This window comes from Thermobia domestica, chromosome 15, assembly GCF_964235325.1.
Source record: "Thermobia domestica chromosome 15, izTheDome1.hap1.1, whole genome shotgun sequence".
NCBI classification, from domain to species: Eukaryota; Metazoa; Arthropoda; class Insecta; order Zygentoma; family Lepismatidae; genus Thermobia; species Thermobia domestica.
Genome location: NC_137468.1, coordinates 95727831 through 95740532, shown reverse-complemented (window position 1 = coordinate 95740532; position 12702 = coordinate 95727831). Strand labels below are relative to the sequence as shown.

Here is a 12702-nt window from a genome sequence, read left to right as displayed (position 1 = left end):
GATAAAAATATAAGTATTTACTATCTTTCTAGCCATTTAGCCTCTCTATTTTCATTCAAAATCCCCCAGACCCCCACTTCCAACAATAATGAATCAACCGATGCTGTTCGCGTGACCTTCAGCTAGTCAACACTATGGTTGCAGACATGGTTTGTCTTCTGCTGTGCCAAAGCAACTCGATTGTTTGTGTCTGAAATTGCACTGTAAATGCATTTATGCAGTCACAGACAAATATACCATTTCATATCGTCAATTTGCGGGGCCCTGGACGCAGTGACGGTTTTTTGAAAGTTTAAATTTTATCATTACAAGCTAAGGGTAGTAAGTTTCATACAGCATTATAAAGCTGTATAAAATGATTAGCACATCAGGTAAGCTCTTTTCCTTTAACTTGTATCGATAAAATTTTAATTTTTATCGATATTGATTTCCTTCAAGACCCGCCACTGCTGGGACGAAGGAAAAGTGTAGAAAAGAGAATTCCATCTACGGCGTTAATAAATTATTTTGTCAAATTCGAGACTTTCGTATTACTGGTGGTAATATCGCATAGGCGTATCTCGATGAGGCTTAGGGGACAAAGAAGTTGTAAATTTTGCGTTGCTATCACGCAAGTCAATGTTTCGTGGAGCACATTCCCATCCGGTTTGCGTCAACACAACGCAAAGTTTACGTATTAATTTTCGGTACACGGCATAGCAATTATATTGGGATTTTGCATTTTTTGCGTTGCGTTGCAAAAGAGTACTGCCAAAGAGAACTATTGTAAAGACGTAATATAGCGTAAAATATGCAATATCTACTTCGAAATCAACCTACCTCTTGCAGGGCTTACCGGAATTGATTTCTTATTAGTAATTCCTGAAGTATAAGTGAATGTTGGTTAGTATTGAGGTTGGGTAGCCAATGCGAAATTATTCCTCGTATATGTGCGGCGGTAGTTTGTTGTCTACCCTAACCTAAGCTTGTTGTGTCGAAATGTAGTTGTCGAGTTTCTTTAGTTTAGTTTAGTTAGTTTACTGAAATTGCATGTTGCGTCGCACTCATGTCTAAGAAGTCAGCGTTTTCAAACAACCGGCTGTTGAACTCAAAATAATTTTCATTCTGGCTTTCTCCTGTGAAGCACAATAAGTATGGAACATTTTGCAAAAATTTGCAGAACTACTTTTAGCCTCAGCAACATGGGCAAGTAGGCTGTCACTAGCCACATGCAAGGTAAGAAACACAGTGCAGCTGTTAAGAACTCGTTGGTCAATCAGCTGATTTCAAGTTTTTGTCAAAAGATCGAAGTGGTTAGTACTGCCGTTGAAAATCTAGGATCTTCGTGTATCAGTGAAGAGGTGACAGTAAGTGGCTTCAGAAGTAGCTTATACCATTGTTCATGGGCTTGAACTACTGTTTAAAAGTTAACTCAATAAACTACAAAACTGCAGGCATTACGTTATTAGATTTGATGAAAGCCTTAACAAAGTCTCACAATTGCAGCATATGGACCTCACGATTCGCTTTTGGGACATGAATGAAAACCAAGTTTTGTCAAGATGTTTGAATTCAGTTTTCTTCATACATTCAACGTGTACAAACATTGAATCAAATTTTAAGAGTGGCGTCTTAGGTTGAGACCTGAAAAAATGGTTCACATTTCCACGGATGGCTCTCATGTTAATTTCAGGTTTCTTAGTGAGTTGTAGAAAGATCTTGCATGTTCACCTTCAGATCCAGTCCTCCTTGATATTGGAAGTTGTGGGCTGCATACTATGAATTGTGCATTCAAATCTGCCATGCAAGCAACAGCCTGGAAATTAGAATATCTGAGAGCTTCTTATAATTTATTCAAAGACATTCGAACTCGTCGAGCAGATTATATAAGATTCACAGAATGTTCCATGTTAAAAAAGACGGAAAATGGAATGGTTGCATCCCGAGCCATGGAAATATTACCACAGGTGATGAAATATGTGCAGCGGGCTGCTGACGGGAGGAAAGTACCAGAGTGTAACAGCTTTGATACTGTAAGAAATTCCGTAAATGATTAGTTCCTTGGTACAAAACTAGGCTTGTTCGCAACATTAGCAAGGACTGTTGAACCATTTTTACGCGAATTTGACGGAGAGGCTCCCTTAGCTCCTTTCTTTTACAATTCCGTCTATGCCGTTGTGTTGTTTGTAGCTGGTCGTTATGTGAAATAGTGCTTTGGTAGGCAAGCCGTTAGTGAACATTGCTTTTCAGAACAATGAAAACCTGAAAGAAGCTACATTTGTAAACATTGGCTATACATCAAATGGTGCTTTACGAAAAGTCAGTTCTATGTCTCAGAGAGATTCTTGAATTTCACAGATTGTCGTACAGGATGTCAGAAATTTGTAGTAAAAATAATGGAGAGGTCATCTTTGAAATCCAAGCTGACAAGAGCAATTTCGTTCCTGGATCCAAGCGTATTTGTGGATGACAAGGTAGCTGCAGAGAGAGAGTGTCCAATTGTCTGGAAATCTTGGTATCCAGAAATTGGCTTTCAGGAGCATTGGCTGATCAAATCGAAGGTGAATTTAAAAGTTTTTCTCAGAATCTGGTATTGGAAGCAATCAAGACTTACGACAGAAAATGTAAGAGATTAGATTATCATTGGATGGAAATGCTAAAATTTATGCGCATGATCAATAGCAGATGGCTGATCTTGTGAAATTTTTCCTAATTCTTCCTCATGGGGATGCCAGTGTAGAGAGGGGGTTTTCAATCAAGAAAGAAAGTTTGAAAATCAAGAGCAGTCTAATTGCACAAAGGAGGGTGCACAATACAATTTCGGCTGTTGGTGGTATAGAAAAGTTTAAAATTCAAAGAAAGTTGTCCATGCTGCCTTCAATGCTTATGTAGTTTATTATGATGAATCCCTGAAGAACCAAAAAGAGGAAAAGAAGAAACAGCAGAAGAGAAATGCCATTAAGGGTAAGGTTGTTGAACTCGAGGTAGAGAAAAGGAAGGTTTGTTGGCTGAGGTTAAGGAGAAGCTGTCTGCAATTGATGAGGAAATCAGTCATTTGAGATCTTGAACATTTCAACGAATGTTGCATTTCTCTCTCTCTCTCTCTCTCTTTTTTTTTTTGTGAGCAGCTAGTGTAATGTGAGATATTAAAAACAGTTCAGTGAATGTCGTGTTGGATTTTAGAAACAGTTACGGTGTGTCGTCTTTTGTAAGTAGTGGTAATCTTCAGACTAAAAGTTAACAAAGTGATATGGATCAGTGGCGGAGAAATATTGAAAGGTAAGTGATTAAAATTAGATCTTAGAAAACTAGATTAAAATTAGACTACAGTTACTTTCTGTAGTGTTCTTTTTAGTTTAGTAATTCTACATTGTAATTCACTTGCAGCTTTGTGTCGAATTTTGCTTAAAAATATGCGAATATACCCATTTTGGATCTTTCCTGGAAATTTTCTGAAAAGATCTGGAAAACCGGGAAAAGCCAGGGAATTTCAAAATCCCAAGAGTGGCCGCCCTGAAAAAGCATTAGTCAGGATAGGTGACCACCGGGTTCGAACCCAAGATCACCTGGTAGCGAAGCAAAAACGTGGTCCTGCATCCTTTGTGTTGTCTGAACTCGACTGCTCAGTTGGAATTAATGAGGTATTCATTATTAGACAAACATACCGGTAAATGCGTCATCTTAACTTACCCTATACTGTTTCGACAATAACACGTATCTTCTTCAGAAGGTCGGAGTTACTGAAAATTCTCGTATCTTTAATATATTGTAGGTTCAAAATTGGTGCATGATGAGGAACGAAAATCTTTGGAAGCAAGAACTACTTCCTGTTCCTTGTTATTGAAAGTTCCTGATTGTTGAAATTAACAGAATTCTATTTTGTGTTTACAGCTAAGTGTATTGTTAGTTTGAAGTAAACAGTCACCGTAATTAATTAATCAATAATTTTTCTAAGAGGGAAAACACCAAATACTTACGTGAATGTGTCAGGAACTGATGTTCTGCATCAGAAATTTTGAATAACAAGCAGTTTAGAGCTTTTGTTAAATTACAAATGTTATACATTAGAGATATGAGAAGAATTTTCAGTAAGAGACTTCGACCTACTGAAGAAGATAGGCGTTACTTTCGGAACTGTATTATGATAAATTGGACGGTATTATGCATCAATTGACCAAGCGTCAAAACGAGCTTCTGAGATATTGAAGGAAACACAAACTTGTTACTATTACGATCCAGTTTTTGGCGCTTGGTCGAATAACTTTCCCTGAACGTTTAAGCAAATAGTAGGGTTTCAATTTTTTTTTTTTTTTTTTTTTTTTTTTTTTTTTTTTTTTTTTTACGCTATTTACACACTGTCTCCTACACACTGATGTAAAAATCTCGAAAATCGATAAATGGCGCTTGGTTAATTGATGCATAACACCGTCCAATTGAGATGACATATTTACCGGTAAGTTTGTCGAATTATTTAACACTATGCGTCAGTTCATGTCATTAAACCAGTAAAATATTTATGAGTGAAAACATGAACGTGGTTAATTACGTCTGTAAGAGTTTCCCTAAACCGTTTCAGCGTGCGTTGTAGCTCTGTGTAACAGGTTAAGTCACACACATGAAGATAGAATCATTTTATAAAGACAAAGTGCGTAAGTTACACGAAGAAAAGAAGCAGCAGAGCTAAGAGAAACTCTCATAATGTTAGTGTCTACAGGACTTTCACATTATTAGTACATACAGGAGAATTGTTAAACCATCAGTTTTTTCATAAAGCAAACAACCGATTTTACAAGGGTTCGCATTCCAATTTTGAATCCTTGCACTAAAAGTACGTATGTGTTTATAAAGTGATTCCATGTTCCTGGTGATATCCTGGTGAGCAGGGCCACAGTATAAATGACTGAACCGTTCAAGAAAACTCCTAAATTAACCGAGTTAATGTTTTCAGTCATCTTTTATAAGTTAATTTTGAACTTTTCCAGGTCTGTGCTGGTGATGATGATGAAGTATCTAAAACCCTGGACCTGCTACCCAAAATGCTTGAAGTAACCAAAGAAGTGTATGATAGAACGCAAAAATTGTACCAAGACAAAGCCTTGTTGGATCTGCCATGATACGTAGTTCGGTGGAGAACAAGCTTCATGTTGCACGTAGAACCTAAAATTTGGCTTTCAAAACGTACCATTTTCTTTTTCAGATGATAATGTGAAATTTAGTATAATTATAGATTATAGTAAAAAACAGAGCACTGGAAAGTTCCTTTTATAATAGACATAATTGCATTGTTGAATCACTTTATTTACAATGTATACAAAATTCAGCACAGTAAATTTCACAGCGACAGAAAAATAAAAGGTATATTGCGTAGATATTAATTTCTAGTATATTTTCGTATTCAAAATATCCAGTGAAAGATTTTTTAAAACTTTTTAAAATTGAAACAAACTATATTGAACTTTTCTTTTATGTAAAACATACCAGTAAATACAGTATTGTGATACAAGGTTTGTTTTGTATACTATATGTATAGATATTTACATGAAGAGTGTGTGATTGTTATCTTTTTAGTGTTCTCACAATTTAAGTACAACAGTCTGTAATTTTATGAGGAATATTGTGATTTCTATTGAAACACTAGAATAAGAAAGAAATGTGTTGTTAACACTATCGTGTAATTAATTTAATTTATTTTGGAAGTGATAAATAAGCTAATATTTATGAAGCACATTCCTTAAATATATGCTAGTGTATTGAATAAAACTGTTATGCGCAATAATAATAATAAAAAAAAAAGTGCTTCTACATAATTTTGTGTGAATCTTACTAGTGGTAAAGTTATGATGTTTAGATTTTAAATTATAATAGACAATGTTGATATTTATGAACGTATGGTATATGTAAGCTGATGTTTAAGAACTATTAGTAAGCAAGGCAAAAGAATAATGATACACAACGAGTGAAAAAAATGCTTGACTGGATTTATTAACATAAAGCAAAAAGAACTTTACAAGAAAAAAGTATGAATAAAGGTGAAAGCCCAGTATTATGAATTTGTATACTTTGAATGCAAGTTGTTTTCTGTTAGTGAATTTGGTTGTAATTATAAAATATACCAAACAGAGCATATTTATTATAGCTTAAAATATTTTTATGTTTGCTCACATTTTTGATGCTTTTGGATACCTCGGTAGGAAAGTGAGAGGAAGGTAATTTGTTCTGAACAGTTCTTAGTATACAGGGTGTTTCAAAAAGAATGACCTGATTTTAAAAGTCCATATGTAAGGTAAAAACATACTGCAAAAATGGGATAAATTGCAAAGTACTCACAAAGTCTTCAAGTTTTAGCTATGCTATTACAAATGCTATATGTGTCCACCACCAGCAGCACGAACAACATCTAGACGATAGCTAAAGTGTGGATATGCGAGGCCAACGTGTACTCTTACCTTTGCACAAGCATCCTGTCTCTTCAAGTTGGCGATACCAATGACGAATGTTTTTGGGTGCAGACGGATCAATGCCAAAACGCTGACGAAAAGCACGCTGGACCGAAAACACTGATTCAGTTTTTGAAAACTACAGCACACAAAAAGCCTTCTGTTGAGCGGTCGCCATCTTACTTCTGAATAACTGCAAACTGAGAAGACGCATTGACTGATATCTAACGGTGATTTTCTGAAACTCGAGGCCACGCCCATTGAAACAACACTCATTTCCTTGCCGGCACTTCCCATGTTCCGTAATTATTACCGTCCAAAATCAGGTCATTCTTTTTGAAACACGGTGTATATGCTTATACTCGTTCTAATTTAGATTTATGTTTGAATGAGCTAGAACACTGCACAGACAGTGGAGGCTACTAATTTCTTTTTTGGTCACATTTTAAGTGTGTAAGGAAATGCATAGACATTCCCTTTCGTGTTAGACATTCCCTTATTGTTGTCTTTACGTTATCAAACTTAAGTAAAACTTTACATTTAACGTCCCCATTGCGCACTTTAGGTGGGACATTCCCTTTAAAGTAAAGTCAAATAGTATTTCGCCATTACAAGCAAGTCGCAGGTTAAGAAGCTTCAATCCTTACAGTCCTTACTAAACTATTCGTCTAGACATGAGAATACTGCTTCTTAATATTTATCAACGCAACGCCCTTTTTATTGTTTTCTTTCCACCAGATCATCTAGAAGGTCTCTCAGAGTACATAGCTTTCTGACAGTTCTCTGAATTGTACGTGTTTTTCCTGAAGCAATATTCTAACCAGTACCTATGGCATTTATCGTGCTCTCTTCCCCTACATTCTCATTATTTCTGCATTAAACCCAGATTATTTTCTTCATCTTTATGTAAATAATACGAAAGCTTCTAGTTATTTTTTGTGTAATATAGTATGTTTCTGTGCCGTTAGAATACAATACAGCACACGAAAGGCTTTGTTGATGGTCTTTTTGCTTAACATCCCATAAAATACCCATATCTTGCTCCTAAAGGTTTCTTTCACTGTTCCTGTCATGCTTTTGTCTCTTGTTCGCGTATTATATTTCAGCAATAACAATACTACCGAAAAATAGTTATAGTAAATAATTATTAATGAAAATAAACAATGATAAAGTAAGTAATTGCTCTGGCAACAACGAAAGTACGTCAAGGAAACAACCATATAAAGTCTTTGTAATGTTTTCTTCCATCTGTTGAGTAAGATTGTGCAGTCATAGTGAAATGGAAGGCAGTCGTATTTTCTATGCATGTGCTTTCTTGCCGATCTCAGGCGGGTAAACATACGGTTCGATTCCACGTTAATTGTACGTGTAATAACAGACAGCTTCAGTGCTGAAATGCTAGTCAAACAAACAACAAAAAGCTGATGTTTTATTGTCCCCCCCCCCCCAAAATGATCATTCCTCCCTCCAAAATGTTTCATAATGCATTCCTAGGTTGTCTCAACCCCCTGTCCAAAAAAACGAGTTTATACATTGATTGAATGTCAAAAGCATAGGAGGGCGCTTCATTTGGTAGCTTGTGCCTCCTTTTTAAGTGGAGTAAGTTTTTATCCCTTACGCCTCCCGCAACAAATTTTGTCCTTTCAATCCAGAGAATGCTTTCTTTGCTATAAAAAATATTTTAAATTGTCATTCATCTTAAGTTCTCCTTCACAGTTAGCGTTCTTAAAGGTATCATTATGGCATAGTTAAAGTTCTGTTATACCACTTTCAATAAAAAAAATGTCCCCTACAAAAAAGTAATCATAAGTATAACTTGCCCCTAAAACCCACCTGTGGGTACCCCTGGTTTTATAGAAGAAACGAAGAAAGTTGTATCGTTATGACGATTAGTAAAATTGGAATCAACATTTGTATTTAAGAGTGAAATACTTCTAATAATGAAGGTGAGTTCCCTCGTAGCCGTAACTTTCAAATTCATTGAAAGGAAAACAGCATCCGAAAGTGTATACAAATTATATTGACAAGTTCTGCCAGTGCTATTTAAAAAAAGAATGTGTATTTCTTTGTAATTTGGAAACCTAGAAACTTCTGAATATTTTCTATATTCTATTTTCCAAACAATGAAAATGTTAGAGCCTGCTAGATACCACGGTCAACTCTTCTTAGTACTAATAATAAAGGAAAATGATTCGTGATAGATTTTTGTGTTTTAAACATAGGCCTTAAGACAACGTAAGTTCCATGGGTATAATTGATCAGTAAAGATGCCATACTGTATGTATTTTTTTTTTAAAAGGAACATTATACTGTACTTTTGTATTTTTATACATAAATTCAGATTAGAATTAATTTTTGTGGACTAAATAAAAACATACGTTACAGGGAGGAAAACGTAAATACATTTAATATGCGGACAGATCAAGAAAAGAAAAATGTATTTAGAGACCTAGAATCCGTATTGAACGTGGATTATATGAAAAAAAAAGATGAACTCTGCCTATGAGGGTTCCTGAAATAGTGTCATTTTTTTCTTTTTCTTTTAATTATAAAAGGTATTCTTAAATTTATGGATCGTAGCAGAGCATTGGCTTTAAATGGCAAACGGAATATTTTAATAAAGTTCACGACATCCGATTGTATGCTTTAAGTACATGCTGAGCTGGAATGCCATTGTTACATACAGACATTGGCAGTGTAAGTTCATGGTAATAGAACCGAAAATATTTTGGGTTCCTGTTCCGGCACCTAAATAAACTTGTTTCGAGAAGAGAAGCGAAATATCATTCGACGAATCGGTTCTGTTCACGAAATCGAAAACCATATTCTGACGTGCTTTCCGAAGAGAACCGAAACCTTAAATTGGCATATTTCCAGAAGAGAACCGATATACATTTTGACATCATAATTTGCAAACGTCTTTAGCGAAAGATCGTTTCAAGTAGCAAACGATCTGGTACAACTGTGAAATGACAACTCGAGGGAACCATCTAATATCGATATCGGTTTTGTTACAAAACCTATTTTTCTCTTCTCTGTAATTTTGTTTCGACTTCAGTATTGGAGTCGATTCCAGAAGCAGAACCGATTTTCTTAACTTTTTTTTTTTTAATTTCAGTTCTAAAGTTGGAATTGATTTCATCAAAAATTTGTTGCAGTACCGCATCGGAAACTGTTTTTATCAAAATTCTCTTTAGGTTTCTCTCCTGGAGTAGGTTTATCCGGGAAAACCTGTTCCAATTCCGGAATCGAAACTCAGAAGCACCCATTTTAGCCCTGTCAGACTCGTTAAAAACCCTGATACGTAAACCTAACAGCGTAGAAGGTTCCCGCATCATTTTTGATCATTTAACACGAATAGTTAAAGAAAAAAAATCATCTTACATTGTTTCCATTTCAATTAGTGCTAGGTCTGGATATAAACAAGGACATTCCGCTTTCTCCCCCTACCATTCTTGCTTTCTTCGTAGTGTATTTTATTTATGGTCTTCTTCATTATTTTTATTTTTTATTTTGTCTTCCATTCTCTTCATTAGTTTTGTCTTCGTCAGTATACTCCGCAAGATTTTCATTTATCCTGTTTGTATCGTGCTCCACTACTCGTCTCTTATTACGCCTATTTCTGCCCTGTATATTGTGATTGATATGTAGTATGTCCTGTACGTAGATTTAAAAAAAGAAAAAAAAAACTTCTGTACATATTTTTATTCCACAAGAGAGATTTCTTTTGCCGATAGAAAGATGCTTTAAAATAATATTTCCGATAGCTCAAACCATCACCAAAATATACTATTTTGCCATACATCATTATATCCAAGTGAAGAGGGTAATCAACTGTTAGCGTAACCTTAAACCAGTTAGTTTCCTGTCGCTCAATATATGTGTACAGATGACATCATGATGATTAAGTTGAATTGATTTTTGATCTCTAGTTTTAACATTTAGCTTGGGTTCTTACTCTAGAACAGTGCTTGAATTTTAAATTCTGCAAAAGGAGGATATGAATGAGCTTATTCAAAAATAGTTTACATTTGTTCATTCTGCGATCCTGTACGAATAACTCAAGGAACAATTACTCCTCAATTTGTACTAAACTAACATACCATTATATCTGGATTTTCTTAATATGTTTATTTCTTTTAATTGCTTAATTTCAATTCTGCCTTTAGTTCTAATGGAATATCGTCACCTGTTCTTGATTTATATATATAGTCTTATTTTTTTCTGATAATGTTCACTGGCGTATTTGGTACACGTAGAATTCCTCAGATAAACATGTTCTGGACCGAAACATACAGGGGTCATCCAGAAAGTAAGTTCAATTTGCTAATTTGAAGAAAGAGCGAGAGAGGGAGAGAAAACGAAATATAATCAACAAAATACTTTATTGTACACTGAAGTACAGACCTTGGACAGTGTTTCAGCATATTTGCAGTTCTTGTGGATAGTCTTAATATAACGAGATACCATGTTTTGTATCTTTATATTGAAGAACAATTCCACCTTTAATGATGACCTAGTTTAGCCATATGTTAATCACAAAAGCTCTAGCCAGCAAAGCAAACTTTCAGGTGTAAAAAGGAGGTAAAAATCAGATGGAATGAGGTCTGGGCTATTTGGATAATGGGGAAATGTTCCCTGGCGTATACATTGTTCCGCGTTTCGTGAAGCTGTCGCACTCATCTCCATTTTCATTGAGGTACTTGTGATCTGTTTGCTATACACTTAATCAATTCAGCGATGAATATTAGCCGCTGACACATTCAGTGCATTCAAAAATCATATGACAGCCCACTTAACATGCAGCGGGCGTTTCGATAGCAACTCTTTACAAAGCGTCTGTACTTCTGTCTATTCTACGACCAGCCGTGTATTGACCAGAAAACAGGACAGCCGAATGAAGGTTCAGTGTTGTGAACACTGTGACGATACCTCGTATCGCATATAAATTCCTTCACACGCTGGACAAAGGCATTTCCAACGTTATTACTGAGACACACAGTGACCTCTTGGTGTGCCTACCTCTGGTCAATATGCGGCTGCCTAACACTGACGTCTCTACCTTGCAAATGGGTCCAACTACTCGGTGCACATGAACACACTTGCGGTTTCAGTGTAGATGCAGTATAAATTGCAAATGAAACTTATTTTCTGGACGTACTTTGTATCCAGATTGCATTACCTGAAAATACTTGTAATGAGTCAACAGAAAGTATTTCTACTATACGAGCAAGAAATAAATTATCGCGAGGGGAGGAGCTCTCTTCCGTTAATTCGAGCTGTTGTAGAGTAGTATTTATATACACACCTTTGTACAACTTTTCTTTGACAAATGTTCATTGTTTTATGCCAGAGAATACTTTTTTTTTTCAAAGTGTAAATGAACATATTTCTTTGTTTTAGTAAGTGTCACTGATTTTATTGTTGTTAATTTGTAATTCCGTTGTGATATGTTTTCAGACAAAACGGAAGATATTCAAGGAATAAGATATTTGGCAGATATAATTTATAAAATTGTGTTAATTGCGAATGTATGGTATGTACTCTGTTCATTGAGAGGACCAAATAGAAAGGTGTTTGTTAGCCTCTATTTTATGGTACGCAATTTACGTATATCTTGCGCTGCAAAGTTCTCCAGTATTGTAATCATGGCGTTTCTGAATATGTCGTAGAATTTTTTAATTGCTGACCGTTAAATTATTAATTCCAAAACAAATTCTTTTGAGTATCAAATAAAATTCGAGAAATATCTCAGTGATACACAATCAGTATTACATATTTTTGGTCAGGTTTTCAGATATATGCTAAAGAAATACCATACTAATAATTTCTTTTGATTACTTAATCAATTTCGTACGAAAAATTTTGGGAAAGGTTAAATTTTGTTTGCAGTAAATAAAGAATCACTTTCAATAATTGATTTTTTTCCTTTTCTTTTCTTTCCCTTTTTTGAAGTTCCAGGTGATAAATCTGTGCCATTTTTTCCTCCTCTGTTTCAAACTTGTGGAAATAGTGATAAATTACACGAGATACCACAATATTTTCCCCAAAGTACAGTTTTCAGCTGTATTTGTAGGCATGTGGAGCACAGAACATAGAGAGATGTTAGTTTCTTTGGTAGGAAAAAATAAAACGTCGAGGGAATAAAATATTATTTGCACTGTAAGCAAAGAAAAATAACTAAAATCTGTTGATAAATAATTTTTAATTCCTGAAACAGACCGTTCCTTTTCATCCCTTGGGGAATAGATTTGATCCTTCTATTTTTTATACCGTCCGTGTCTGG

General features: G+C 35.2%; 1 protein-coding gene across 1 annotated transcript in view; it reads left to right on the top strand.

Moving 5' to 3' along the window:
• The window catches only part of LOC145671156 (ceramide-1-phosphate transfer protein), a 44324-nt gene extending 31992 nt beyond the window's left edge, over positions 1-12332 (top strand). Inside the window, exon 4 of the mRNA XM_081739991.1 lies at positions 4962-12332. Coding sequence (XP_081596117.1) covers positions 4962-5093 — 132 coding nt within the window. The 3' untranslated portion in view covers positions 5094-12332. The remainder of the gene's footprint in view (positions 1-4961) is intronic.
• Positions 12333-12702: the final 370 nt, after the last annotated feature.